Below are 26,612 nucleotides of genomic sequence, written 5' to 3' on the forward strand. Positions count from 1 at the left end.
CAAGGGTGACAGGAGAAATTGGACCCCAAAAGTTGTTGTACAATTTGTCCTGAGTACGCTGATACCCCATATGTTGGGGGAACCACCGTTTGGGCGCATGGCAGAGCTTGGAAAGGAAGGAGCGCCGTTTGGAATGCAGACTTAGATGGAATGATCTGTAGGCGTCACATTGCGTTTGCAGAGCCCCTAATGTACCTAAACAGTAGAAACCCTCACAAGTGACCCCATATTGGAAACTAGACCCCCCAAGGAACTTATCTAGATGTGTTGTGAGAACTTTGAAGCCCCATGTGTTTCACTACAGTTTATAACGCTGAGCCGTGAAAATAAAAAATCATTTTTTCCCCAAAAAATGTTTTTTTTAGCCCCCCAAATTTTTATTTTCCCAAGGGTAACAAGAGAAATTGGACCCAAAAGTTGTCCAATTTGTCCTGAGTATGCTGCTACCCCATATGTTGGGGTAAACCCCTGTTTGGGCACACGGGAGAGCTCGGAAGGGAAGGAGCACTGTTTTACTTTTTCAACGCAGAATTGGCTGGAATTGAGATGTGCCTAAACAGTGGAAACCCCCAATTCTAACTGAAACCCTAACCCCAACCACACCCCTAACTCCAACACACCCCTAACCCTAATCCCAATCATAACCCTAACCACACCCCTAACCCTGACACACCCCTAACCCTAATCCCAACTGTAAATATAATCCAAACCCTAACGTTAGCCCCTACCCTAACTGTAGTCCTAACCCTAACTTTAGCTACAAACCTTACCCTAACTTTTGCCCCAACCCTAACTTTAGCCCCAGCCCTAACCCTAACTTTAGTCCCAACCCTAACCCTAGCTCTAACCCTACCTCTAACCCTAGCCCTAATGGAAAAATGGAAATAGATACATTTTTTTAATTTTATTATTTTTCCCTAACTAAGGGGGTGATGAAGGGGGGTTTGATTTACTATTTATAGCGGGTTTTTTTAGCGGATTTTTATGATTGGCAGCTATCACACACTAAATGACGCTGTTTATTGCAAAAAATAGTTTTTGCGTCTCCACATTTTGAGAGCTATAATTTTTCCATATTTTGGTCCACAGAGTCATGTGAGGTCTTCTTTTTGTCAGGACGAGTAGACATTTTTATTGGTATCATTTTCGGGCACGTGACATTTTTTTTTTTTTTTTGTTTCAAAAGAATTTATTGGGTTTTCCAAACTTTTAACTGGGGAGGGTAGATCAGGGAAAGGGGAAGGGAGGGGAAGGGAGGGATATGAGTGTAGGGAAAATACCCCTATAAAAATAGGGGAGACAGCCCGTCACACAATACAGTAAAAATATACAAAGTTGAAGTGGCATTAAGATAGAGCATCATTGTAGGTTTGTAGAGTAATATAGTGGCCGTTATTTTACATACAAGAAACAAATATATGAAAGTCACACCTAAGCTTGTTAGATAACTCTGACGATGTGTTGCAGCTCCAAATATACAACCTAAAAACATAAAGGGTTAGTTAAGAAAAGCATAGACATAATAAAGGCATTAGCTCTGAAGCTGTTCAGTGATGGCATATTATAAACGTAAATATAGATGTCTCAAAAGCTGTCCAGTAGAGATGAAGATTATGTGAAGGCCTGTCAGGTCCCGGACATCATCAGATGACCTAAGGACTTTGTGGGCAAAATGTTCGGTTCAAATACAGGCTGTGACGTGGACTAAACGTAAAGAAATGAGATGTCCCTCAAAGTTCTCAATTTGGTTTGGGTATGGACGCAGGGCCAGGAGGAGATCTAGGAGGACCAATTCCCGCGCAATCTAGGAAGTCCGCCGCCCCGTCTGGAGAAGTGAAGGTGCGCCACTTTGCCGCAAAAAAGAATCTTAGGCTGGAGAACTGATGCCAAATGTACTGAATTCCAGCCTGCTGTAGTTTATAGGTGACGTGTTGGAATGATTTTCGTTTTTGTAGAGTATCCCTACACAAGTCCCTGTAGAAGGACAGGTGGCTGTATGGGGAAGAGAGAAATTTTGATTTCCTTGCGACATCGAGCAATGAGTCTCTTAACCAGTTGGGATAGAATGAGACAATTACGTCTGCAGCTAGATTTGACGAGAGAGACGGTGGTCTGGGTATCCTGAATATTTTCGCAACTAAGTTATTCCATTTCGTATCAGGGAGCAAGTAGGATATCATAGATGAGACATAGTCTCCCAGTTGAGATTTTCCCACTGATTCTGGGATTCCTCGGATTTTCAGGTTGTTCTTTCTTTTAAAGTTTTCAAAATCTGATAAGTTATTCTGAAATATGTCTATATCCTTCTTTAGATTGGTCATAGGATCTGGTTGTATAGGTACACCTCCTGTATTATGGGAAGACTTCAACTCGTGACGTTCCCTAGAGGCGTCAAGCTTTTTCAGGGAGAGGGGAGGTTTGACAGAGGACACTTTAAGGTTTGAGGTTGGAACCGCATTCATTTGTGAAAAAATGTCTTTAAATAGTTTTTTGAAGATTTTCTCAGATGCTCTGGTTCCCGCTATGTCCATAGATGTTAGGAGAGCCTTACTTAGATTAACCATGAATTTCACTGAGGGGTAGCTGTCAGAGGCTGAGATTTTGTCTATCAAGGCGTAATTAGGAACCTCATAGCAAGACTGTTCGTGCTCCATGTCGCTATTATCTGAGGACCTTGACATGTCGTCTGAGCCGCTTAAATCCTCAGTGTCGTTAGACCCCTCTGAGTACCCGTCTGAGTCTGATAAGCCCTCATTGTCAAAGTCATCAGAGGAACTATTGTAGACAAAGTCAGAGGAAGCTGAAGATTCCACAAAGTTGTCTGAGTGTGCATATTTCTCTTCTAATGGTGACATAGGAGGGTCAGGGGTTAACTGAGAACAGTCAGTATTGGGCTGATCTTTAGATAACCCTCCAGTAAGGATTTCAAGTTGTGCGTTGAGCGAGTCAATAAATGACTGAGGCAGCTTTGCAGCAAGTTCTGCTATTTCTCTAATTGAAGAGGATTTATTCCTACACAAATTGGATTTGTTTTTTGAGGATACACAGTCATTGGTGGTGCTGAGCTGGATCCCCAGCTCCAGTGATAGAACTTCTTCTTCATTGTGGCTCTGCAGTGGAAGTAAATGGGGATTGTATCTGTGGCTCTGCACCTGTTGTGAATGTAATTCTGCCCCATCCCTAGAGAGACTGTCCCAGTCTGATACTATATGTTTGTTACCGCTTTCCTTATTCATTAGTAACTTCCCCTCTCTGATCTGAGGGGATGTGCGGTGTCTAGGGTATTCTCCCTCAGAGTGAAGTGCTGCAGGCGAGCCTCGCCGCTGCACTTTGACTTCTTCTACCTCCGCTGCCGCTCCCGATGCCCGACGCCGCCTGTCCCCCTCGCCTCCAGGTACGAACTCCTGTGCTTCGTACCTTAACAAGCTGCGGTGCGCCGGGGGGATCACTCCGCGGCTGGGCTGCTGTGCTGACGCGATGTCCTCCATCGGCTCTCTGCGGCGCCATATCTTGCTGTGCCTGTGTGAATCCTCGGCGCTCCTTCCTGCCTTCCCCGTCCGACATCCTTGTCCTGACAGGCGCGGGGATTCTCGTCGGTGGCGCCGCTCCACTGCTTGAGGTATCCCTCCGCCGCGTCGCTCCGTTGTGGATCTCCGCAGTTTCTCTGCCTCTTACCGGCTCCTCTGCAGTCAGCGCCGGGGTTGAGGCAGGGGCAGGAGTCTTCTGTGCAGGGGTCTGGGTGGCCACCAGTGACTTTTGGGGCCGCATAGCCGCCGATCTTCGGCCAGAAGCACCACTGCTCTGGTACACGGAACTTCTTTCTTCCTCCTTAGAGGGAAGCTTACTGCCGCCATTGCTGTGTTTCTCCCGGGGACTTCTCTGCCCTAATGAGGGAGATTTCGTCGGTGTGCCAGCGATTCCACAAGTTCCTCTTGGTCCTGGCATGTTTATATAGGTTAAGGAGATGAATAGTCCACTTTATAGTAAGCTAAATTAGTAGCAAACAAGGGAATAGCAGGAGCTTCAGACAAGCACGTCTGCTCCTGTCCCTTGGCAAACCACGCCCCACGTGACATTTTTTAATCGCTTTCTATTCCTATTTTTGTGAGGCAGAATGACCAAAAAACAGCTATTCATGAATTTCTTTTGGGGAGGGGGGGGGGGGGGGGGGCGTTTATACCGTTCCACGTTTGGTAAAATTGATAAAGCAGTTTTAGTCTTCGGGTCGGAACGATTACTCATTTATATATTTTTCTATGTTTTGGCGCTTTTATAGGATAAAAACTATTTTATAGAAAAAATTATTATTTTTCCATCGCTTTATTCTGAGGACTATAACTTTTTTATTTTTTCGCTGATGATACCATATGGTGGCTTGTTTTTTTGTGGGACAAGATGACGTTTTCAGCAGTACCATGGTTATTTATATCCGTCTTTTTGATCGCGTGTTATTCCACTTTTTGTTCGGCGGTATGATAGTAAAGTTTTTTGTCTCATTGTTTTTTTACGGCATTCACTGAAGGGGTTAACTAGTTGGACAGTTTTATAAGTGCTGTCGTTACGGACGCAGCGATACTAAATATGTGTACTTTTATTTATTTTTTTATTACTTAGATAAAGAAATGTGTTTATGGGAACAATATTTTTTTTAATTTAGGATTTAATTTTTTTTTACTTACACATCTAAATATTTTTTTTTTTACTTTATAACGTTGTCCCAGGGGGGGACATCACACTATAGGGTCAGATCGCTGATCTGACACTTTGCAGAGCACTGTGTCAGATCAGCGATCTGACAAGCAGAGCTGCAGGCTTACCAGCGCTTGCTCTGAGCAGGCACTTGGTAAGCCACCTCCCTGCAGGACCCGGAAGTAGCCCCTCAGCCATTTTGGATCCGGGGCATGCAGGGAGGAGACACTCAGTACAAGGTGAGCACATCGCCTTGTACCTAGGGTCTCAGGGAAGCCCGTAGGGAGCCCCCTCCCTGCACGATGCTTCCCTATGCCCCCGGAATGCTGTGATCATTTTTGATCAGTGTTTTGGGGGTTAATGTGCCAGGAGCGGTCCGTGACCGCTTCTGGCACATATTGTCGGATTTCAGCTGCGATAGTCAGCTGACACCCGGCCGCGATCAGCTCCCCCGTGAGCGCGGCCGATTGCATATGACGTACTATCCCATTACTGGGAATTAAGTCCCAAGTCACCTCGACGGGACAGTACATCATATGGGATTAAAAATTTTTTTTTACTTTTTTCTACGTTTTTTTAAGTTTGTCCCACTATGGGACAATCATTTTTTGCAGGCTGATTGCTTCTATAGCATGCACATGAAGCAGCATCTGCATGGTATAAAAGCTGTCAGCTCTGCACTGACAGGGAGACTTGCTGATCATGCACTGTGCATGACCAACAAATTTCCTTGCTCTGGTGACCCGGATGTCGTCATTACGACATACGCTCGCCATGGCATCAATCTGATGGAAAGGCATAGGGTCTGTCAGCCCTGCGCTGGCCTCCAGAATGCTGTGATCGTGCTCAATCGTAGTATTGTGGGGGTTAAAGTGGCGTGAGCGCTCTGTGACCACTCCTGGCACCTAGTGCCGGGTGTCAGCTCTCAGAATCAGCAGACACACGGCGGCGATCGCCCGCGCTCCCACGTGAGTGCGGGCGATCGCTCAGATGTAATATTCCATCCATGGTCAAATTGGCCCAGATCACATGGACGGAATATTATGTCTGATGTCACAAAGGGGTTAACCTACAAAGTGGCTTGGTCCTTAAAGGGTTAATAATAAAGACGTTTATTTAAAAACTGCATTTTGTGTTTACTTGTTATCTTTGTCTGATAGTTAACTTTGCTTGGTGATCTCAAATATTTAAGTGTGACAAACATGCTAAAGAATAGGAAATCAGGATTGAGGCAAATACTTTTTCACACAACTGTATATGAATTTATGACCTAAAAATACACAGGGTGCCAATCCCTATTGGGCCTGATTGTTCACTCAAACTATACTAATGGGTTTATGTTTGAGCACAGGAGGAATAGCTCTATAAATTGTGAGGTCCATTTCCTCACCTCTCATTACTATGTATTGCAAATTTGTTCCAAAAATGACGATTTGTGGAATTTTTTTTTTATTTTTCACACTCATTTTTAACTAAATCCTTTAATAAAATGTGAGCTCAAAAGACTCCATAGATGAGTTCTTAAGAAGGTGCAGTTTAGAAAATGGGGTCAGTTGTGGAGTTTCTGCTGTTTTGGCATGTCAAGAGCTCTATTTCAGCCAAATTTGTGCTCCAAAATTCAAATATTGCTCCTTCCATTCAGATCCCTGCCTTTTGTTCAAATCGTAGTTTTGAACCTCATGTGGAGTATCGCCGCGCTCAAATGAAAGTGGGTAACAAACTGAGTGGTCCCTTTTTTTATGTAATCTCTTGCAAAAGTGAAAAAAAAATGGGGCTAAAACAACATTTTCGTGAAAAAATTGAAATATTTCTATATGACGACCTTATGTTATCACACTGTGGGTTCAAAATCCTCACTATACCCCTAGATAAAATCTTTGAGGGTTGTAGTTTCCAAAATGGAGTCAGTTGTTTGGGGTTTCCAAACGTGGTGTCTGCTACCAATTCTAGACAATTTTGCGTTCCAAAAGCAACATGGTGTGGCCTTTGCTTCCAAGCTCTGCCGTGCGCCCAAACAGTAGTTTCCCCCACATATGTATATTCAGGAGAAATTGCAGAACAAATTGTATGGAGCATTTTCTCTTTTTAACCCTCTGTAAAAATATAACTTTCTAGTTTCCCGGCTCAACGTTATAACATTCTTTGAAGCACTTGAGGGTTCAAGTGCTCACCACACATCTAGATACGGTGCATTTTGTCTTTTTACCCTTCGGAAAATGCAAAATTTGGGCTATCGTAACATTTTTGTGGAAAAAGTACAATGTTCATTTTTTTCCATTCACATTACTTTAGTTCCTGTGAAGCACCTGAAGAATCAATAATCTTCTTGAATGTGGTTTTGAGCACCTTGAGGGGGGCAGTTTTTAGAATGGTGTCACTTTTTGTTATTTTCTGTCATATAGGCCCCTCAAAGTCATTCTAAATGTGGTCCCTAAAAAAATGGTTTTGCTAACTTTTTTTGGGAGAATGAAACATTGCTGGTCAACTTTTAACCCTTATAACTTCCTAACAAAAAAAAAAATAATCAATAATGCCGCTGATGTAAAGTAGACATGTGGGAAATGTTATTTATTAACTATTTTGTGTGGTATAACCAGTGGCGTAGCTAGAGCTTTTGCCGCCCGGGGCCGGTCCCGAGTTTGGCGCCCTCCCCCCCCCCGACTCAATACACACAAAGGTTACCAAAAATAGTCAGGACAAATCTGCAGGGATAACCGCAGCGGGTTTGCCCTGCAGATTTATCAAATCCGCTGCAGGAGAACCCGCAGGACAGAACACAACGTGTGAATGTGGCTAAGGCTACTTTCACTCTGGCGTTTTTTTGAATACGTCGCAATGCGTCGTTTAGGGGAAAAAAGGCATCCTGCAAAGTGGTTTGCAGGATGCGTTTTTGCCCCATAGAGTAACATTACCGACGCATTGCGACGTATTGGCACACGTCGCAACCGTCGTGCGACGGTTGTGCCGTGTTGTGGCGGACCGCCGGGAGCAAAAAACTTTAAATGTAACATTTTTTGCTGCCGACGGACCGCTTTTTCCGACCGTGCATGCGTGGCAAGAACTCCGCCCCCACCTCCCTGCACCTTACAATGGGGCAGCGGATGCGCTGGAGAAATGCATCCGCTGCACCCGTTGTGCGGCGCATCAAACGCTAGCGTCGGAATCTCGGCCCGACGCAATGCGACGGGCCGAATCCGACGCTAGTGTGAAAGTAGCCTAACTGCCTTAGTGTTGCACTGGTCACAACAAAATACAGTACCATAAGGAAGTGGTACATAAACGGTAAACCCTAGATGCCTCTCAGTCTCTAAAGTCACAAACCAATATTGCATATAACATTCCACATAAACTGTGCTTAAATACCTGCTAGGAGTAGGGACTGCAGTCTGCAGTGCAGCATGCCTGTGAGTCTGTGAGAGTGAGTCTGCCTCTGATCTGATCCGAGTCATCCGACCGATTCCGCTGTGATCCAGATTCATTTCTGACTCAGTCAGACTGTCTGTCTCTGCAGCTGCGCACTGCAGAGATCCCCGGCAGCGGCGCTTCCTGGAGGAGATCGAAAGTGAAAGTACGCCAGGTGGGTAATGCGAACAGGGATTCAAGAAAATGGCCGCCGCGATCTCCATCTGCATCCCGCGGCCATTTTCCTGAAGCCCCGGGAAGCGCTACTACCATCTGCGCACGCGCGGGCGGCCTCCGTAAGATGGCCGCCGCGGCTACCCGGTCCCCAGCAGCAATAATGGTATAATAGCGCAGATAGCGCCGCCGCTCTCCTCTTCTTCAGCCAGCGCCGGCCCACCCCCCGCATTGTGCCGCCCCCCGCTTTGTGCCCCCCCCGCACCCCCTTTCCTACGCCACTGGGTATAACTCTCTGGTTTAAGAGCATAAAAATTCAAAGTTTGAAAACGGTGACATTTTTAGCCAATTTTTTTTATATTTTCATAAATAAACGCAAATAATATCAACCAAACTTTACCACTATCATGAAGTACAATATGTCACAAAAAAACAATCTCGGAATCAGTGAGATAACAGAATAATATCTGTTATTGCTGCTTCTGCAAAGAGTCCAATCTAATCAAAATACGAAATTATTTAATTTATACAATTAGAACCTTTCTTCACAGCATTTTTGCGATTTTTTTTTTAATGCACTACAATGTTTGTGTGTGTGTGTGTTTGGAGGATTACTTACATTGCGTCTTCCATAGCTTAAGTTTCTGGGAACATCAGATAGAGGGCTGAAGAGGGGGCATGGCAGAAGTCTGCTAGCGTAGCACTGCACGATGTGGAAGCTGTGCTGTCACTCCTGTTTTGCACCGCGTCTTACAGATATCTGCCCTCATATGTGTGTCTATATTTTTGTGTTCACTAATCTTCGGTGTCTTTACTATTAATCTAATGTGTAGGAGAATATGCATTAAAAGTAACCTGTCAGCAGGATTGTGCTGAGTAACCTACAGTGTCAGGTCGGCGCCGTTATACTGATTACAATACCTTGGTTGATGAAATCCATCTTGTGGTTGTTGTTTAATCTTTATTTGCAGTTTTTGGTTAATGATATGCTTGTACTCCGGGGTGGCCTTTGGAGGTCTTCATGTGGTGCTCTGCTTAGGTATTCATGTGTATGGCTTCAGGCAGGTCACGGATCCCTCACTGACCTTCCTCCTAGTTTACATAATGAATATTATACTGTATATATATTGAAAAAAATTAAATCCCCTTCTGCAGGCAGGCACCAGCAGCCTGATCGCATGTGTAACGTGCAGTTAATCATTCTTTTTTATGGTATACATTCATTAATAAAGTCAGGAAATGGCTCCGGCTGCACCTGCGCAGTAGCAGCTTTCAGCAATCCGATAGCTGCTACTGCGCAGGCGGCACCATCTTACTACAGAAAAAAAATGTCCTCCTCCAAGATGGTGCCGCCGTGGAGGATTTTCTTTTTCTCTAGCGAGATGGTGACGTCTGCGCAGTAGCAGCTATCGGATCACCGGCGGCATTTTCGGACTGATTTTTTTTATTTTTATGAATTAATGTATACCATGAAAAAGATAATTAACTGCAAATTATACGTGATCATGCTGCAGCGTCGGCGCCTGCAGAGGGTGATTTTTTTTCCAATACATCTATCTATATAATCGTCTAAGGGGTACTTCCGTCTGTTTGTTTGTAACGGAAATCCAGCTTCGCTGCCGGCCGCGACCAATCAGCGACAGGCTTAAGGTACCTTCACACTGAGCAACTTTACAACGAGAACATCAACGATCCGTGACGTTGCAGCGTCCTGGATAGCGATCTCGTTGTGTTTGACACGCAACAGCGATCTGGATCCCGCTGTGCCATCGCTGGTTGGAGCTAGAAGTCCAGAACTTTATTTGGTCGTCAGGTCGGCGTGATTCGTCATGTTTGACATCAAAAGCAACGATGCCAACAATGTTTTAACATGGAGCTAACAACTGGCGAGAACGTGAGTCGCCGTTACGTCACTGGATCGCTCCTGCATCGTTCTGGAGTTGCTGTGTTTGACGTCTCCTAGTGACCTAAACAGCGATGCTCCAGCGATCGGCTCGTTGTCTGTATCGCTGCAGCGTCGCTTAATGTAACGGTACCTTTAGTCCGTCCGCGAATTGGCCCCTCCCTACTCTCCTCCAGTCAGTGCCCCCTCCCTACTCCCCTACAGTCAGTGCCAGTGTGTCGCCCCATCCCAGACCAACTTTTTACTATTGATGCTGCCTATGCAGCATCAATAGTAAAAAGATATGTTAAAAATAATAAAAAAAATAAAAAATTGTGTTATTCTCACCTTCCATCGATGCGCGCGGTGCTATATACTATGTGGCTGTGCTATATACTACGTGGCTGTCTGTGTTATATACTACGTGGCTCTGTTATATACTACGTGGCTGTGCTAAGTGCGACGTACATACATACATATTCTAGAATACCCGATGCGTTAGAATTGGGCCACCATCTAGTACAGAGGTGTCACACTGCATTCCTCGAGGGCCTCAGACCATGCGTGTTTTCAAGATTTCCTTAGCATTGCACAAGGTGCTGGAATCATTCTCTGCAGGTGATTAAATTATCACCTGTGCAATGCAAGGAAATCCTGAAAACATGACCTGTTTGCAGCCCTCGAGGAATGCCGTTTGACACCCCTGATCTAGTATATAATATTCCTAATGTAAACTAGGGGGCAGGTCAGTGAGGGATCAGTAATCTGTCAGCAGTCTGCATTATGAATACCTAATCAGAGCACCACATGAAGACCTCCACAGGGCACGAGCATAAACTCAAAACTGAAAATAAAGATGAAACAACAACCACAAGATGGATTTCATCACCCAGATACCATTGTAATCAGTATAATGGCACCGATCTGACACTGTCTGTAGGTTACTGAGCACAATCCTGCTGACACAGGTTCCTTTTAAATGGGCTGTCCAGTACTTTTTTTAATTTTTTTTGGAAAAAACAAAACCATATAGTCACCTGCTGGTCCCCTACCGGTAACCAATACTCTACTTTCATGATGTGCCATTGATTCGCTCTTCCTGCCACATGATGCACAGTTAAAGCGGTAGTTCACAGAATAGGTGATCACTTGGTGGGAGTCCGACTGCTGGGCAGAGCGGGGACCGTTAGAATGATGTGTGACCTGTGCGTCATTCATTTCCTAAGGGGCGCTGGCTCTTTCTGGCAGTCCTATAGACAATGAATGCTGCAGAGGTCACGCGTCTAACATGCTGCTCCATTCTAATGGGGATAAAAACGCGCCGTTCTGCCCAATCTTTGCTGTCCAACAAGCGAGCCTGCGGACAGGTGCTACCTTATTACTGCAAACCCCCTTTTTCAGCAGAAAGGTATAAAGCGGGGGTTATTGGGTGACCTGCAGTGATGACACTGGGTTAGGAGCTGGTGCTGGTGCCAGCTGTAGTCTACTCCAAGTCCAGCCATTTAACCCCTTACACCACCACTCCAGCGTCTTGTTTTTTCAGCTTTGGAGTGGTGCTTCTAATCTAAGGTCCTTGAATGGAGTCTTATCCTTAGATGCCGGCATCTCCATCTTTTATGGACGCCTCATGCATCCAACGTGAACACAACCACCTGCACGCGCTGTGACGCAACACGTGTCACGTACAGGGTCGCTGGTTCCGCGACGTGCAGCGCTGACGCACGCCCTCTAGTGGCAGCACCTTGGAGTTCGGAGAACTGTAGAACCAGAACTACATTTCCCAGCGTCCGTAGGCTGTAGGATGTGACGTCACCGCAGGCACGTCTGCTCACATCCGGCTGCTCTGGTTGACGCATAGCTGGGTGCTGTGGGAGCTGCAGGCTGGGTGCTGGGAGGTGTGTGCCTGTGTTCTCCCTATACTGGCCCTCTGTCTGCTATGCCCCCACAATCCTCCTGGCAGCCTAGAGATTGGTGCTCTGCTGTATCCCCACTCTTGTGGGCTGCTCCCTGGCACCTCGCAGTAACAGTAGTAGCAGTGCCCTGTCAGACTGATGCCAAGTTACTGCCATGCGTCTGCTGCCACTTGGGCAAACCCAATTGTTAAGGAATGGTGCCATATATGACTAATAGGAGCGTGCTATGAGTACTGTCATGTCTAATGCTTCACTGTCTCCCCTACAGACGCCTCAGAAGATGCAGGAGCAGCGGCGAGCAGCAGGTAAGAGCGTTGCTGCCTCTTCGGATGATGGCGGAGGTCTCGCTGCAGTGGGGTTTTATCCCGTTGGGTTTAAAGACTGATGATTGTACTGGTCTCAGCTGGGCGGTACGAGTCCGGTCTCCGGCAGTACAGGTCTCTGTTCCGGGGCGCTGAAGGCTGCTCCCATCATTGTCTCCCTTACTCAGTGACATTGCGTGCCGTTAGGATCATCCGGCACCAGAAACGGACAGATGTGACCTCAGGTGTGTGATCTGCTTACTCCCAGCCACATTCTGACTAGACGTGTCCAACATCTGTCAGAACACTTGTATTGAGCGAGGCCACGCACGTCTAGTCTGCACGTATGTAAATCGCATACTTGTGCTCATGCACCTGCTCGCTCCCAGCACCAGAGAATCCTCACACCACTCTGTGAGTGACTGCAGACTTATACCCCAAGGCCGGATGACCCCTTAAACAGGCACCCACCACTCACTGAACTACACGCATCTTACAACTGGTAGAAAAGTAGATGCAGTCAGGGACTAGAGTACATTCCTGGAGTAAGCCACGTTAGTAAAGTGGTGTAACTTTTCATGGGTGGAAATAGCCACACCATGTTTTGTCACATATTGACATAGTTGGCCAGAACTGAAGTGAAAAGGTCAAAAGTCACAGTATCAAAAATGTTGCAACCTATTGGGTTAGGGCTACACGCGGCACAGGTTGGCTCAGTGCCGCTGCTACGTCACGGCACAGTACAACTGAATGGGATCACATTACAAAAAGGTCAAGTCACCAAAAATCTTCCAAGGTTGGACTTTAAGTTGCTAGTCGCAGTGCCCTTGGAGTGCCAATGCGACCCTATTTAGTAGTAGTAGCGGCACCAAGTAAACCGTGGTCATGCTCCAAGTGTCACAACCAATGTTGTCATGTAGCTATTGCTTTAAAGGGGCTCTGTCACCTGAATTTGGAGGGAACAATCTTCAGCCATAGGGGCGGGGTTTTCGGGTGTTTTGATTCACCCTTTCCTTACCCGCTGGCTGCAATATTGGATTGAAGTTCATTCTCTGTCCTCTGTAGTACATGCCTGCACAAGGCAATCTTGCCTTGCGCAGGCGTGTACTATGGAGGACAGAGAATGAACTTCAATCCAATATTGCAGCCAGCGGGTAAGGAAAGGGTGAATCAAACACCTGAAAACCCCGCCTCTATGGCTGAAGATTGTTCCCTCCAAATTCAGGTGACAGAGCCCCTTTAAGGTGTTCTACCTTAGAATTCTGGCATAAACCCCTTAATGAATCGGCCCTGTAGTTCCCACGCAGTTTCTCAGAGTATGTTTTCTCTGAAACGCTGCAGTATTTCGTAATGATCCATGAATGACTGCAATCTCACAGCCGGACACTGATTCATGCTGCCTGTGGTTCAAGCGCCATAAATCAGATGACAGGTGAACAGAGCCTTACTGTTTATACAGTGCTGAGAACATTATGGGATACATACTATCGGCGACTGCTCTAAAATAACTTTTTATTTGCTTACTTTATAGCGCACCTATCACATGCAAACATCACGGTACAGAGGCATTTAAAAGTTTGGGCACCCTGGTCAAAATTACTGTTATTGTGAACAGTTAAGCGAGTTGAAGATGAAATGACTTCTAAAAGGGCTTAAGTTAAAGATGACAAATTTCCTTTTGTATTTTAGGCCCCAAATTTTTTTTTTTTCATTTTAAAAATTACAAGAGGTAAATGGGCCGATGCAAATGTTTGGTCTCAGCGCATGGTTAGTACCTAGTAGTACCCCCTTTTGAAAGTATCACAGCTTGCAAATGCTTTTTGTAGCCAGACAACAGTCTTTCAATTCTTGTTTGAGGGATCTTCAATCATTCTTTGTTGGAAAAATCTTCCAGTTGTGTGAGATTTCATGGGTCATCTTGCTTGCACTGCTATTTTGAGGTCTAGCCACAGATTTTCAATGGTGTTTAGATCAGGGGACTGTGAGGGCCATTGTAAAACCATCAGGTTGCGACTTTTGAGGTAGTCTTTTGTGGATTTGATGTGTGTCAAGGATCATTCAGTGGACGGTCCTACTCCGTGATTTATAGCTACCAAAGACACAAGGGAGGCTGTCGGCCACCAATTTAGACCAACCAATTGACCGAAAATACAGATAAAACTGCATTTATGTGCATTTACAACACAACAGGGTCCCTATAAACAGTTCTTTTGGCAAAAGGATTACGAGATCATTTTATAACTACATATTTTTGACCAAAACCTGACGGTGTTAGCTGCTTGTCAATTTTCTCTGTTCCTGAGTGTAATTGAGAGAGATGGAAATATTAATGCATCTAAATAACAGGCCAGTCTATCCATAAAGGGTTAAATAAATGTGAACTTCATTTCATGGTTCTTACAGAGGAATCCAGCAGTTCTGATACACTAGAGAGAACCCCTACGTCGCCCAGCCCTCAGTCTTTGATCATTAAAGCGGAAAATGAAGATTCCTTGATAGATGAGCAGGTACTGTGTAGTGTAAATAATGTCTTGGTGTAATAAAGGGTTAGCGAAACTTCTGTTTTTATTCTGTGTACTTTTTTTGTTTTGCACATGATTATGGAGGCTGCCATCTTGCCTGAGCTGCCGTATCCAGCATTTAGGGATATGATTTGCAACCACTACATGGACCATAAATTGCAATAAACAGGCTTTGACTAAGACCTCATTCTCATAATAAGAAAAAAATTGGGGCAATTTATTCTGATCAGCATGTAGCCCAATTGTCATCTGCTTTTCTCTTGTGTGGAGAAATAAAAAATAAAGCAAAGTTTCTCTATTCTGACAGTCCTTGTCATCTGAGTAGGGTCCATTTTTTCAGACACATTGCCTTGCATTGACCTTTTTGATCCAACTATATGTTAAAAATCAAACAAGTCACCTTGATATTTTACGGAGCTCTCAGTTTGTGAAAAATCACCAATCTGTAAATGGCCCCATAGACTATCACTGATACTTGTGCTATCCGTGATAAAGTGAGAGAGCACTCGTACAAGAAAGGCCTCATTCACATGTCTGTTTTTCTCTGACAAGTGCTTTTCCTATTTTTCACTTAAGACACAGGGAATGAGGTTGTTGACATGCTGTTCTGATCAAGATATCCGATCTTGAATCAGCAAAGCAAGTCTATGGGTCAGTGAGAAACTCAAAGAGCACTCTGATGCCATCCATGTGTGGTCCCATTTTCACAGATTATTAGGGCAAGAAGGTGGAGAAACTTTTTTTTTCATATACGAAAAAAAAAACTTATGACAGTCACATGAAACTCACAGGACTATAAGACTTAGGCTGGTTTCACATTTGCGTTTAAATCTGCAGCGTTTTAAACGCATCCGCAAGTGGTAAAAAAGCGCATACAAACGCTGCGTTTTTTAGACGCATGCGTTGTCGCATGCGGTTAAAAAAAAGCCGCGTTTACATGTGTTTTTTTCCTGCGTTTGCGCTTTTGGTACGCATGATGAGAAATTTCACAAGCTGGTTTTTGTTCATTCTGCTTCACAAAAATCGGAATAAAAAGCAATCAAAAATGTCACGTGCCAGAAAATGTTACCAATAAAAATGTCTGGCAAAAAACAAAACCTCACATGACTCTGTGGACCAAAATATGGAAAAATTGTAGCTCTCAAAATATGGTAACGCAAAAAATATTTTTTGGAATAAAAAGCATCTTTCAGTGTGTGACAGCTGCCAATCATAAAAATCCACTAGAAAACCCCTTATAAATAGAAATCAAACCCCCTTCATCAACTCCTTAGTTAGGGAAAAATTAAAAAAATGTTTTTATTTCCATTTTCCCGCTAGGGCTAGGGTTTGGATCCCTTTGGGGTTAGGGTTAGGGCTAGGGTTAGGAACCCTTTGGGGTTAGGGCTAGGGTTAGGGTTTGGATCCCTTTGTCATCTTGATGGTGGGCTAGGGTTAGGGTTTGGATCCCTTTGTCACCTTGATGGTGGGGGGTGGCTTATCAGTGTCTAGACTTGTTTTTCTCTATGGAAACGCATGCGTTCAAAAATGCAACCAAACGCATGTGTTAAAAACGCATGCGTTTACATAGACAGCAATAGCTTTTTTGACGCAATCGAACGCATGCTTTTTTTGCGGCAAAAAAACGCCTCTAGAAATTACTACATGTTGCATTTCCGCGCCAAGACGCAAGCATCGAAACGACGCATGCGTTGTCAAACGCAGCAAAACGCGTACAAAAAAAAATGCATGCGTTTTTAATGTTAAATATAGGAAAACCGAATGCATGCGTTTATATGCGTTACAAACGCAGCGGCAAAAAACGCAAATGTGAAACCAGCCTTAAAGGTGAATTTTCTTGGCATTTTTTTGTGACCTGAGCAGATGTCAGTGGGAAGGGAGCTGTGGTCACCACCTAATGTGTATGGTGGATCCTGTTATCTGTAAATGGATTTCTGTGTGAAGATACCAAGTTGACTACTGAATTGTGATCTCTACTGAACAGGTAGCTCCCACCTAAAATTTTTGGCCATCTTTTTTAGTATTTAGTTTCGGTCATATAGCTGTTATTTGGGGGAAATAAAATTTTAAATATATATCCCAAATAAGTTAAAAACAAAAACCTTGATTTAAAATGTAGATCACTTTCTGATAAATGTCCTTCTAAGAGGGCTTGTTGACTATTTTTGACATGCTTGTTTTAATAATTCCTTGTATACACCTTAGTTTTTGTGTTGAAGCTTTTTTCTTTTCACTCTGTGTATGCATGACTTGACAGCGGGGTGTTACCAGTCCTTTGTAACTGTGTGCACTCCCAACCCGTTTTGTTAAGGGTGTATAATGATGTGCTTTTTGATTTGTAGGCAGCACATTGGTGTGATGATGCATCTACACAGACCGAGGACATTCTCCAAGTGAAAGAGGAAGAATTTGATGATTTACCGATCGATAGTAACGCTGGTAACTAGAACTCGTACCATAAGACGTATATTCACACGTGTGACTTAGATGACAGTATGACTATAATCTTCACTAGTTACACACCACACCACCGTACATGACGTGCTCTATATGGATAAAGCATAGTCAATGTGTTTCTTTATTTCACTGCAGGAAGTAATTGGCTGGGATATGGAACCGGTAAGTGAAGATTATCCCATTCTCTACTCTCTGTCCTGTAGGGAGTATCTTCCTTCTGGCAATCTTGGACAAATGGGGTGCATTTTTGCTCCTGTACTGCAACAGCCAACAAGTAATGCATGGTGATGCAGTTCAGCCTGTTCATTGTTTAGATTGGGATGCTGCCACAGCACTTTTTAGCTGATCAGTGGCCAGATTCACACCCTCATTGATGTCATATTGAAATAGGTCATCAATTGTAAAGTCCTATTGCCGCAGTACATCTGTGAATTAATGATTCCATCAATGAAATGTCGCTCCCCAACACCACCAACACTCATGCAGCCCCACATAAGGACACCACCGCCACCAAGTTTCACTGTAGGCATGAGCAATTTTTCTTTGCACTCCTCACTTTTGCGACACATTGGGGTATGTGCACACGATGCGGAAAACGCTGCGGATCCGCAGCGTTTCTGCAGCTGGGGGCCCATGAGTTTACAGTTCAATGTAAACCTATGGGAAACAAAAAAACGCTGTGCACATGCTGCGGAAAAAAACGCGCAGAAACGCAGCGGTTTACATTCCGCAGCATGTCACTTCTGCGGATTCCACAGCTGTTTTACAGCTGCCCCTATGGAAAACCGCAGCGGTTTTGCACTGCGGATTTATCATATCCGCTGCGGAAAAATCCACAGTGGACCAGAATACGTGTGCACATAGCCTTATAGTTTTGACGTCAATTCCCCCCAAAAATGTTTCTTGGACTCATCACTCCAGAGTATAGAGTCCCAGTAGTCTTCATATTTTTCATCATGGCACTTTGCACATTGTAGGCAGACTTTTTTATGCATGGGCTTTGCGAGGCTTTCTTTATGGATGACATCCATGCCTGCCATTCCTCTGCAGTGTACACCTTATTTTTGTATTGGAAATATTTACCCCAATTTGTCTTTCTGCTTCTTTATCTAACTGCAGTGAACGTCAGTTGTCTTTAACTGTTCTCATCAGAAGTGGCTCCTATTTAGTTAACTTCCATGGTTGGCCTGGATGTCTCTGTGAGATGATTGCTGTCCCATCTTTATTCATTTTTTGTATCACTTTTGCTACAATATTCTGACTGAGAAGTAAAGTTTTGCTGATCCTCTTGTAGCCTTTACCTTTCTTGTGTAAAGAAATTTTCTTTATCAGGTCCTATGACATTTCTCTTGCATGTGTTGCCATTGCTGACAGCATGAAATTGAAAGGGGTTTTCTTTAAGTAACACACTTTTATAGTCAATGGGACAACTTTTTAACAAATAATTAATCTTGACTGAATTCTTGCTAATTAGATTTTGTAGTCTAAACTTTAACTTTGCTCCCAAGACTTTCATTAGTGTGTACTCATTTTTGCATCATAGTCTTAAATAAATTTGTAAGGTAATTACAGTGGCTTGCAAAAGTATTCCCCCTCTCGCTTGCATTTTTATCAATTTTATTACATTACAATCAGTGTTTAAAAATTTTTGAAAACTGATTTGTGCCTGATGCATCAGCACTAAATAGTCTGAGTGGTGAAGCAAACTTAGAAAAAAATATAGGCAAAAATTAACCCCTTAATCCCATATGGCGTACTATCCCGTCGAGGTGACCTGGGACTTAATAATAGTGACCTGGGACCGCCCCCGGCACATGAACCCCCGGCACACTGCGATCAAACATGATCGCAGCGTTTCAGGGGCGTGGGGAAACATCGCGCAGGGAGGGGGCTCCCTGTGGGCTTCCCTGAGACCCTCGGTACAAGGCAATGTGCTCACCTTGTACTGAGCGTCTCCTCCCTGCAGGCCCCGGATCCAAAATGGCCGCGGGGCTACTTCCGTGGCTTAGGGGTGTGGGGGGTTAGTGGTGTTTTTGGATTAGGGTTTCAGTTACAACTGGGGGTTTCCACTGTTTAGGCACATCAGGGCTCTCCAAACGCGACATGGCGTCCGATCTCAATTCCAGCTAATTCTGCGTTGAAAAAGTAAAACAGTGCTCCTTTCCTTCCGAGTTCTCCTGTGCGCCCAAACAGGGGTTTTCCCCACATATTGGGTATCAGCGTACTCGGGACAAATTGGACAACAACTTTTGGGGTCCAATTTCTCCTGTTACCCTTGGGAAAATAAAAATTTGGGGGGCTAAAAAAAAAATTTTGGGGGGAAAAATTATTTTTTTATTTTCACGGCTCTGCGTTATAAACTGTAGTGAAACACTTGGGGGTTCAAAGCTCTCACAACACATCTAGATAAGTTCCTTAGGGGGTCTATCTTCCAAAATGGTGTCACTTGTGGGGGGTTTCAATGTTTAGGCACATGAGGGGCTCTCCAAACGCGACATGGTGTCCCATCTCAATTCCAGTCAATTTTGCATTGAAAAGTCAAACAGCCCTTCCCTTCCGAGCTCTGCCATGCGCCGAAACAGTGGTTTACCCCCACATATGGGGTATCGGCGTACTCAGGACAAATTGCACAACAACTTTTGGGGTCCGTTTTCTCCTGTTACCCTTGGTAAAATAAAACAAATTGGAGCTGAAATAAATTTTGTGTGAAAAAAAGTTAAATGTTCATTTTTTTTTTTTTTAAACATTCCAAAAATTCCTGTGAAACACCTAAAGGGTTAATAAACTTCTTGAATGTGGTTTTGAGCACCTTGAGATGTGCAGTTTTAAGAATGGTGTCACACTTGGGTTTTTTCTATCATATACAGTAGACCCCTCAAAATGACTTCAAATGTGACGTGGTCCCTAAAAAAAAAAAAAAAAAAAAAATGGTGTTGTAAAAATGAGAAATTGCTGGTCAACTTTTAACCCTTATAACTCCCTAACAAAAAAAACTATTTTGGTTCCAAAATTGTGCTGATATAAAGTAGACATGTGGGAAATGTTACTTAAGTATTTTGTGTGACATACAGTGGGGCAAAAAAGTATTTAGTCAGTCAGCAATAGTGCAAGTTCCACCACTTAAAAAGATGAGAGGCGTCTGTAATTTACATCATAGGTAGACCTCAACTATGGGAGACAAACTGAGAAAAAAAAATCCAGAAAATCACATTGTCTGTTTTTTTAACATTTTATTTGCATATTATGGTGGAAAATATGTATTTGGTCAGAAACAAAATTTCATCTCAATACTTTGTAATATATCCTTTGTTGGCAATGACAGAGGTCAAATGTTTTCTGTAAGTCTTCACAAGGTTGCCACACACTGTTGGTATGTTGGCCCATTCCTCCATGCAGATCTCCTCTAGAGCAGTGATGTTTTTGGCTTTTCGCTTGGCAACACGGACTTTCAACTCCCTCCAAAGGTTTTCTATAGGGTTGAGATCTGGAGACTGGCTAGGCCACTCCAGGACCTTGAAATGCTTCTTACGAAGCCACTCCTTCGTTGCCCTGGCGGTGTGCTTTGGATCATTGTCATGTTGAAAGACCCAGCCACGTTTCATCTTCAATGCCCTTGCTGATGGAAGGAGGTTTGCACTCAAAATCTCACGATACATGGCCCCATTCATTCTTTCATGTACCCGGATCAGTCGTCCTGGCCCCTTTGCAGAGAAACAGCCCCAAAGCATGATGTTTCCACCACCATGCTTTACAGTAGGTATGGTGTTTGATGGATGCAACTCAGTATTCTTTTTCCTCCAAACATGACAAGTTGTGTTTCTACCAAACAGTTCCAGTTTGGTTTCATCAGACCATAGGACATTCTCCCAAAACTCCTCTGGATCATCCAAATGCTCTCTAGTAAACTTCAGACGGGCCCGGACATGTACTGGCTTAAGCAGTGGGACACTGCAGGATCTGAGTCCATGGTGGCGTAGTGTGTTACTTATGGTAGGCCTTGTTACATTGGTCCCAGCTCTCTGCAGTTCATTCACTAGGTCCCCCCGCGTGGTTCTGGGATTTTTGCTCACCGTTCTTGTGATCATTCTGACCCCACGGGGTGGGATTTTGCGTGGAGCCCCAGATCGAGGGAGATTATCAGTAGTCTTGTATGTCTTCCATTTTCTAATTATTGCTCCCACTGTTGATTTCTTCACTCCAAGATGGTTGGCTATTGCAGATTCAGTCTTCCCAGCCTGGTGCAGGGCTACAATTTTGTTTCTGGTGTCCTTTGACAGCTCTTTGGTCTTCACCATAGTGGAGTTTGGAGTCAGACTGTTTGAGGGTGTGCACAGGTGTCTTTTTATACTGATAACAAGTTTAAACAGGTGCCATTACTACAGGTAATGAGTGGAGGAAAGAGGAGACTCTTAAAGAAGAAGTTACAGGTCTGTGAGAGCCAGAAATCTTGATTGTTTGTTTCTGACCAAATACTTATTTTCCACCATAATATGCAAAAAAAATGATAAAAAAACAGACAATGTGATTTTCTGGATTTTTTTTTCTCAGTTTGTCTCCCATAGTTGAGGTCTACCTATGATGTAAATTACAGACGCCTCTTATCTTTTTAAGTGGTGGAACTTGCACTATTGCTGACTGACTAAATACTTTTTTGCCCCACTGTATCTCTGTGATTTAAGGGCATAAAAATTCAAATTTGGAAATTTTCGTTTTTTTCACAAATAAACGCAGGTAAGATCAAAGAAATTTTATCACTATCATATGAAGCCCAATATTTCACGAGAAAACAATGTTAGAATCACCGGGATCCGTTGAAGCGTTCCAGAGTTATAACCTCATAAAGGGACAGTGGTCAGAATTGTAAAAATTGGCCCGGTCATTAACGTGCAAACCACCCTTGGGGCTTAAGGGGTTAAATGTATGGGTTCAAACAAACTTAAAATGGGCATGTGGCCTTTAAGGAAGAGTGGACAGAAAAAAGGCTATACTTACACATAAAAATTGTGAGACTTGTTTTGAGTTTGTCAAAAGACGTTGGAGACTCCCCATATGTATGTAGGTAGGTACTCTGGTCATACGAGACCAAAATTGAACTGTTTGGCCACCAAGGTAAATGCTATGTCTTCAAAACAGCTCATCATCCCAAGAACACTATCGCCATAGGGAAACGTGGTGGCAGCATCATGCTGTGGGCATGTTTTTCGGCAGAATAAGGGGCTGGGAAAATGGTCCAAGTAGAGGGGAAAACGGATGATGCGAAATACAGGGATTTTGTTGAGCAAAATCTGTTTAATTCTGTCAGTGATTTCAGACTGGGAGGGTTTACCTTCCAACAAGACAATGACCCAAAGCATACTGCTAAAACAACACTCTAGTGGTTTAAGGGAAACATGTAAATTTTTTGGCGTGGCCTAGTCAAAGCCCAGACCTTAATCCAAGTGAGACTCTGAGGTCAGACTTGAAGATTGCTCTTCAGCAGAGGAAGCCATCTAACTTGAAGGAGCTGGAGCAGTTTTTCCTTGAGGAATGGGCAAAAATCAGCGGCAAGATGTAGAAAGCTCATAGAGACTTATCCAAAGTGACTTGCGCATGTAATTGCCACAAAGTGAAGGTTCTACAAAGTACTGACTTTAGGAGGATGAATAGTTATGCACACTGAAGTTTTCCGTTACTGTATATACTCGAGTATAAGCCGATGCAACTAATTTTGCCATGGAAAACTGGGTAAGCTTATTGACTCGAGTATAAGCCGGGTATGCTTTGTCCACTCATCCCTGTTCTGCTATGTGTGGCTCCCTCGGTGCCCCTCGGCGTCTTCCCCCTTCTATGCATGGCTCGGCGTCTTCCCCCTTCTATGCACGGCTCGGCGCCTTCCCCCTTCTATGCACAGCTCGGCGTCTTCCCCCTTCTATGCACGGCTCGGCGTCCTCCCCCTTCTATGCACGGCTCGGCGTCTTCCCCCTTCTATGCACGGCTCGGCGTCTTCCCCCTTCTATGCACGGCTCGGCGTCTTCCCCCTTCTATGCACGGCTCAGCGTCTTCCCCCTTCTATGCACGGCTCGGCGTCCTCCCCCTTCTATGCATGGCTCGGCTTCCTCCCCCATGTAAGCATGTTCTTTACATGAACTGATGCAAACCCTGGAAAGAAAAAGTGAAATTTCAGATCGTGAGGTAGCAAAACACGAAAAATGCCGAGGAGGTGGATACTTTCGCAAGCCACTGTACTTTTTTGAGTGTGCAAAACAATAAATCTTGTTTGCAATCAATGGCCCACATTTGTGGGAATAATTTGTAGCATGTGATTACATAGAAAATGTAGATTGTATGTATGTATATGTGTATTCAGATATATATTTCTATGTACTGTGATATATGGGCAGCAACCAGCTGACCAGATTGTGTGGTAGTGTTATTTATGACACTGTTTGTAGTACAGCTTGATCACCTTTTTCCATCTTGTTTTATTGGTAACGAAGCCCAGAACCCTTCTCCTCAAGCTCTGGGTTCACATCACTAGCATCTAAAAGGGGAAAACATTGCTCCCTCCTTGAAAGATGAATACACTGTTTTTTGCTTCGTTTTCTTGCTTTCAACTTGTGTTTATATGTCAATAAAGAAGCATACAAAATACAGATATAGGTGATGGCCCCAACAGAGAGCCTATAATGTACAATAACGTTACTCTTTCTTCTAAAGGTGTTTTACCCGATGAGGAAGATCTTCCTAAAAAAGTATATCGCCCACCAGCAAAGCCCAGGGAGAAAAACTGGGAAACGGATGAATACGGACAGTCTACGACCACAGTCAAGCAATTTATTTGTTCGGAGTGTGGTAAGGGTTTTAGTCTCTATTCTCATCTGACGAAGCACCAGAGGTCTCATTCCCTGGAGAAACCATTTTCCTGCGCCCTTTGTGGTAAATGTTTTGCTTACAAACCCAGTCTTGTTACTCATCAGCGGGTTCACACTGGAGAAAAGCCTTTTTCTTGCACAGAATGTGGAAAACTCTTTGTCAGCAAGTTCAACCTCAAAGCACATGAGAAAGTTCACACTGGGGAGAAACCTGTCGAATGTCCAGCTTGCGGAAGATGTTTTAGTAATAATCCAGCCCTGGTTAAACATCTGAGAATACACACAGGCGAGAAGCCTTTCACTTGTACTGAATGCGGGAAAGACTTTTCCAGCCGGTCATGTCTTAACGCGCATCTGGTCCTTCACACTGGAGAAAGGCCTTATGTCTGTGGCGAATGTGGAAAAGCTTTTGCCAATCAATCCAACCTAATTTCTCATCGGATAATACACACAGGACAAAAACCATATGTGTGCCCAGTATGTGGACGGGGTTTTGCCAATCAATCCAATCTCGCAAAACATAAGTTAACACACACCGATGACAAACCATTTGTATGTGTAGAATGTGGAAATGTATACTCCAGAAAAGATGGCCTTTCCAAACATTACGAAAGAATACACAAAAAAAAATTAGAATTTTGAGTACAGTTGTAAGAACTAATTTCTGGAAAGAACATATTTAATCATCTGCATAAGCAGAGGTGAGCATAAAATGTAAAATATGTATGATGTAGATATGTATAGATTTGTATTGGACATTGACTTTTTTTTTAGATTTATATGTATCAACTATGAGCTCATACGAAATAAAAGGATGATTGTAGCCAATAATAAATATTTATTTTATCCACAGTACTCCTTGCTAAGACATCAACTATAGCAGGTAGTTTTTTTTAATTTTCCCTGTATATAGGCAACGTATAACATAGGACAATATTTCATGGTACTTGTTGTATACAGTATATTTAGTAATTTTCTATACCCTGTTTATTAATGTAGAAAGGAGGGAGCCATTCACCATCAGTCTCTAGGACACACAGTCTAATGAATTGTCTGAATAATGTAAATAATAGCTATATGTTCCTGTAAACATGAACTGTGCAAGTCATTGCATTACAAAAGTGTAAATAAATGGAAAAATTAATTATTAAAACTTGTCCTGGAATTTTCTATCTAGGGTCCTTTTTAGGTCAGGAAAGTTGTACTGAGTCCTATAAGTCACATGATGGGGGTCTTCTTGGATGTAATGTGTATTTCCAGTAAATCGCATAGATGCTCCTTCAGATTGGGGTCTCACAACATCTTCAACGCTTTGTGTCCCTTTATCTAATTCTGGAACAATTTTTACAGTTTGGCAGGAGCCAATGCTTGGAGGCGGTACAGTTGCCATAATAATATGTATTTGGTCTGCAATAATTGGGCAGATGACATGTGTAAAAGTAACATCTACATAAATGCCAGGACTTTTAGGCTGTGTTTCCATGGCCAGGAAACGCTGTCTGTTTGGCGCTGCATAAAGTTGCAGCGTCAAACCCGCAGCAGCCAGATGTTACAGCATAGTGGAGGGGATTTCATTAAACGCAGGCGGGCATACCTGTGTATCCGGACATGCGGCGTGTCTTTCCCAACCGCAGCATGTCTATTTATGATGCGGTGACGCTCCGTCCCCGCAACGTAAATTTCCCATAGACTATCATTAGATGCTGTAAAATTGCATTTAATTATTAGTCACATGCGTAATAACTGCGGGAGCGCAGCTTACTATGCATGTCTACTAAAATTCATGCAGCCGTACGCTCCGATCCCAAGTGCCGGCGGCAGTGCCAGTATTAAGATGCGAAACTCATTCGAGTTTCTCGCATGTGTGATCCCGGCCTAAAATGTACCATTTTATTATGTTTATTACTACACATCGGGCTTGGTATTATCTATCGCTTCATTGGGATACACAGGAACCATGGGTGTATGCTGCTGCCACTAGGAGGCTGACACTATATGCATAAAAAAGTTAGCTCCTCCTCTGCAGTGTACACCCCACCGACTGGCATTATGAACCTCAGTTTAGCTTAGTGTCAGTAGGAGGTGGACACGGGTCTTTCATTAGACCCTTATCTACTTCAATGTGCATCGTTTTCTTTCAGGTTTTCCGGAGGGATACAGGGTGAACAGTCACACCTGTAATCCCACAATACGGACTATGAGTACGGCGTGTACTGCCACCCCGTATCCTCATAGATCCGACAGCAGGACCAAGATCCTAGCAAACAAGCGTGCTTAGAAGTCCGGTCCTAGCTCCGTCGCCCACCAGAGCCTGTCTGTTGGAGGAGATGAGGACGTCCATCACCAGCTCCCTGGACGTCTGATACCTTCCCCATTAGGTTTGAGGTTAGTAACGGACGACGTGGGATGTTTTAGGTGAG

The 26,612-nt window shown here is 43.8% G+C and overlaps 1 protein-coding gene and 1 long non-coding RNA gene across 3 annotated transcripts in view; one reads left to right on the top strand and one right to left on the bottom strand.

Annotated features, from left to right (window-relative positions):
• Positions 1-26,612, bottom strand: part of LOC138657616 (uncharacterized) — a 409,067-nt gene that overhangs the window by 262,244 nt on the left and 120,211 nt on the right. The window lies entirely within an intron of this gene.
• Positions 11,983-25,345, top strand: LOC138662101 (zinc finger protein 501-like). Its single transcript, XM_069747246.1, has 6 exons — positions 11,983-12,042; positions 12,329-12,365; positions 14,766-14,869; positions 17,227-17,323; positions 17,477-17,503; positions 24,038-25,345. The coding sequence occupies exons 2-6, from the start codon at positions 12,341-12,343 to the stop codon at positions 24,832-24,834; spliced, it is 1,050 nt and encodes a 349-aa protein (XP_069603347.1). The 5' UTR covers positions 11,983-12,042; positions 12,329-12,340; the 3' UTR covers positions 24,835-25,345.

This window comes from Ranitomeya imitator, chromosome 1 (genome assembly GCF_032444005.1).
Source record: "Ranitomeya imitator isolate aRanImi1 chromosome 1, aRanImi1.pri, whole genome shotgun sequence".
Classification (NCBI taxonomy): domain Eukaryota; kingdom Metazoa; phylum Chordata; class Amphibia; order Anura; family Dendrobatidae; genus Ranitomeya; species Ranitomeya imitator.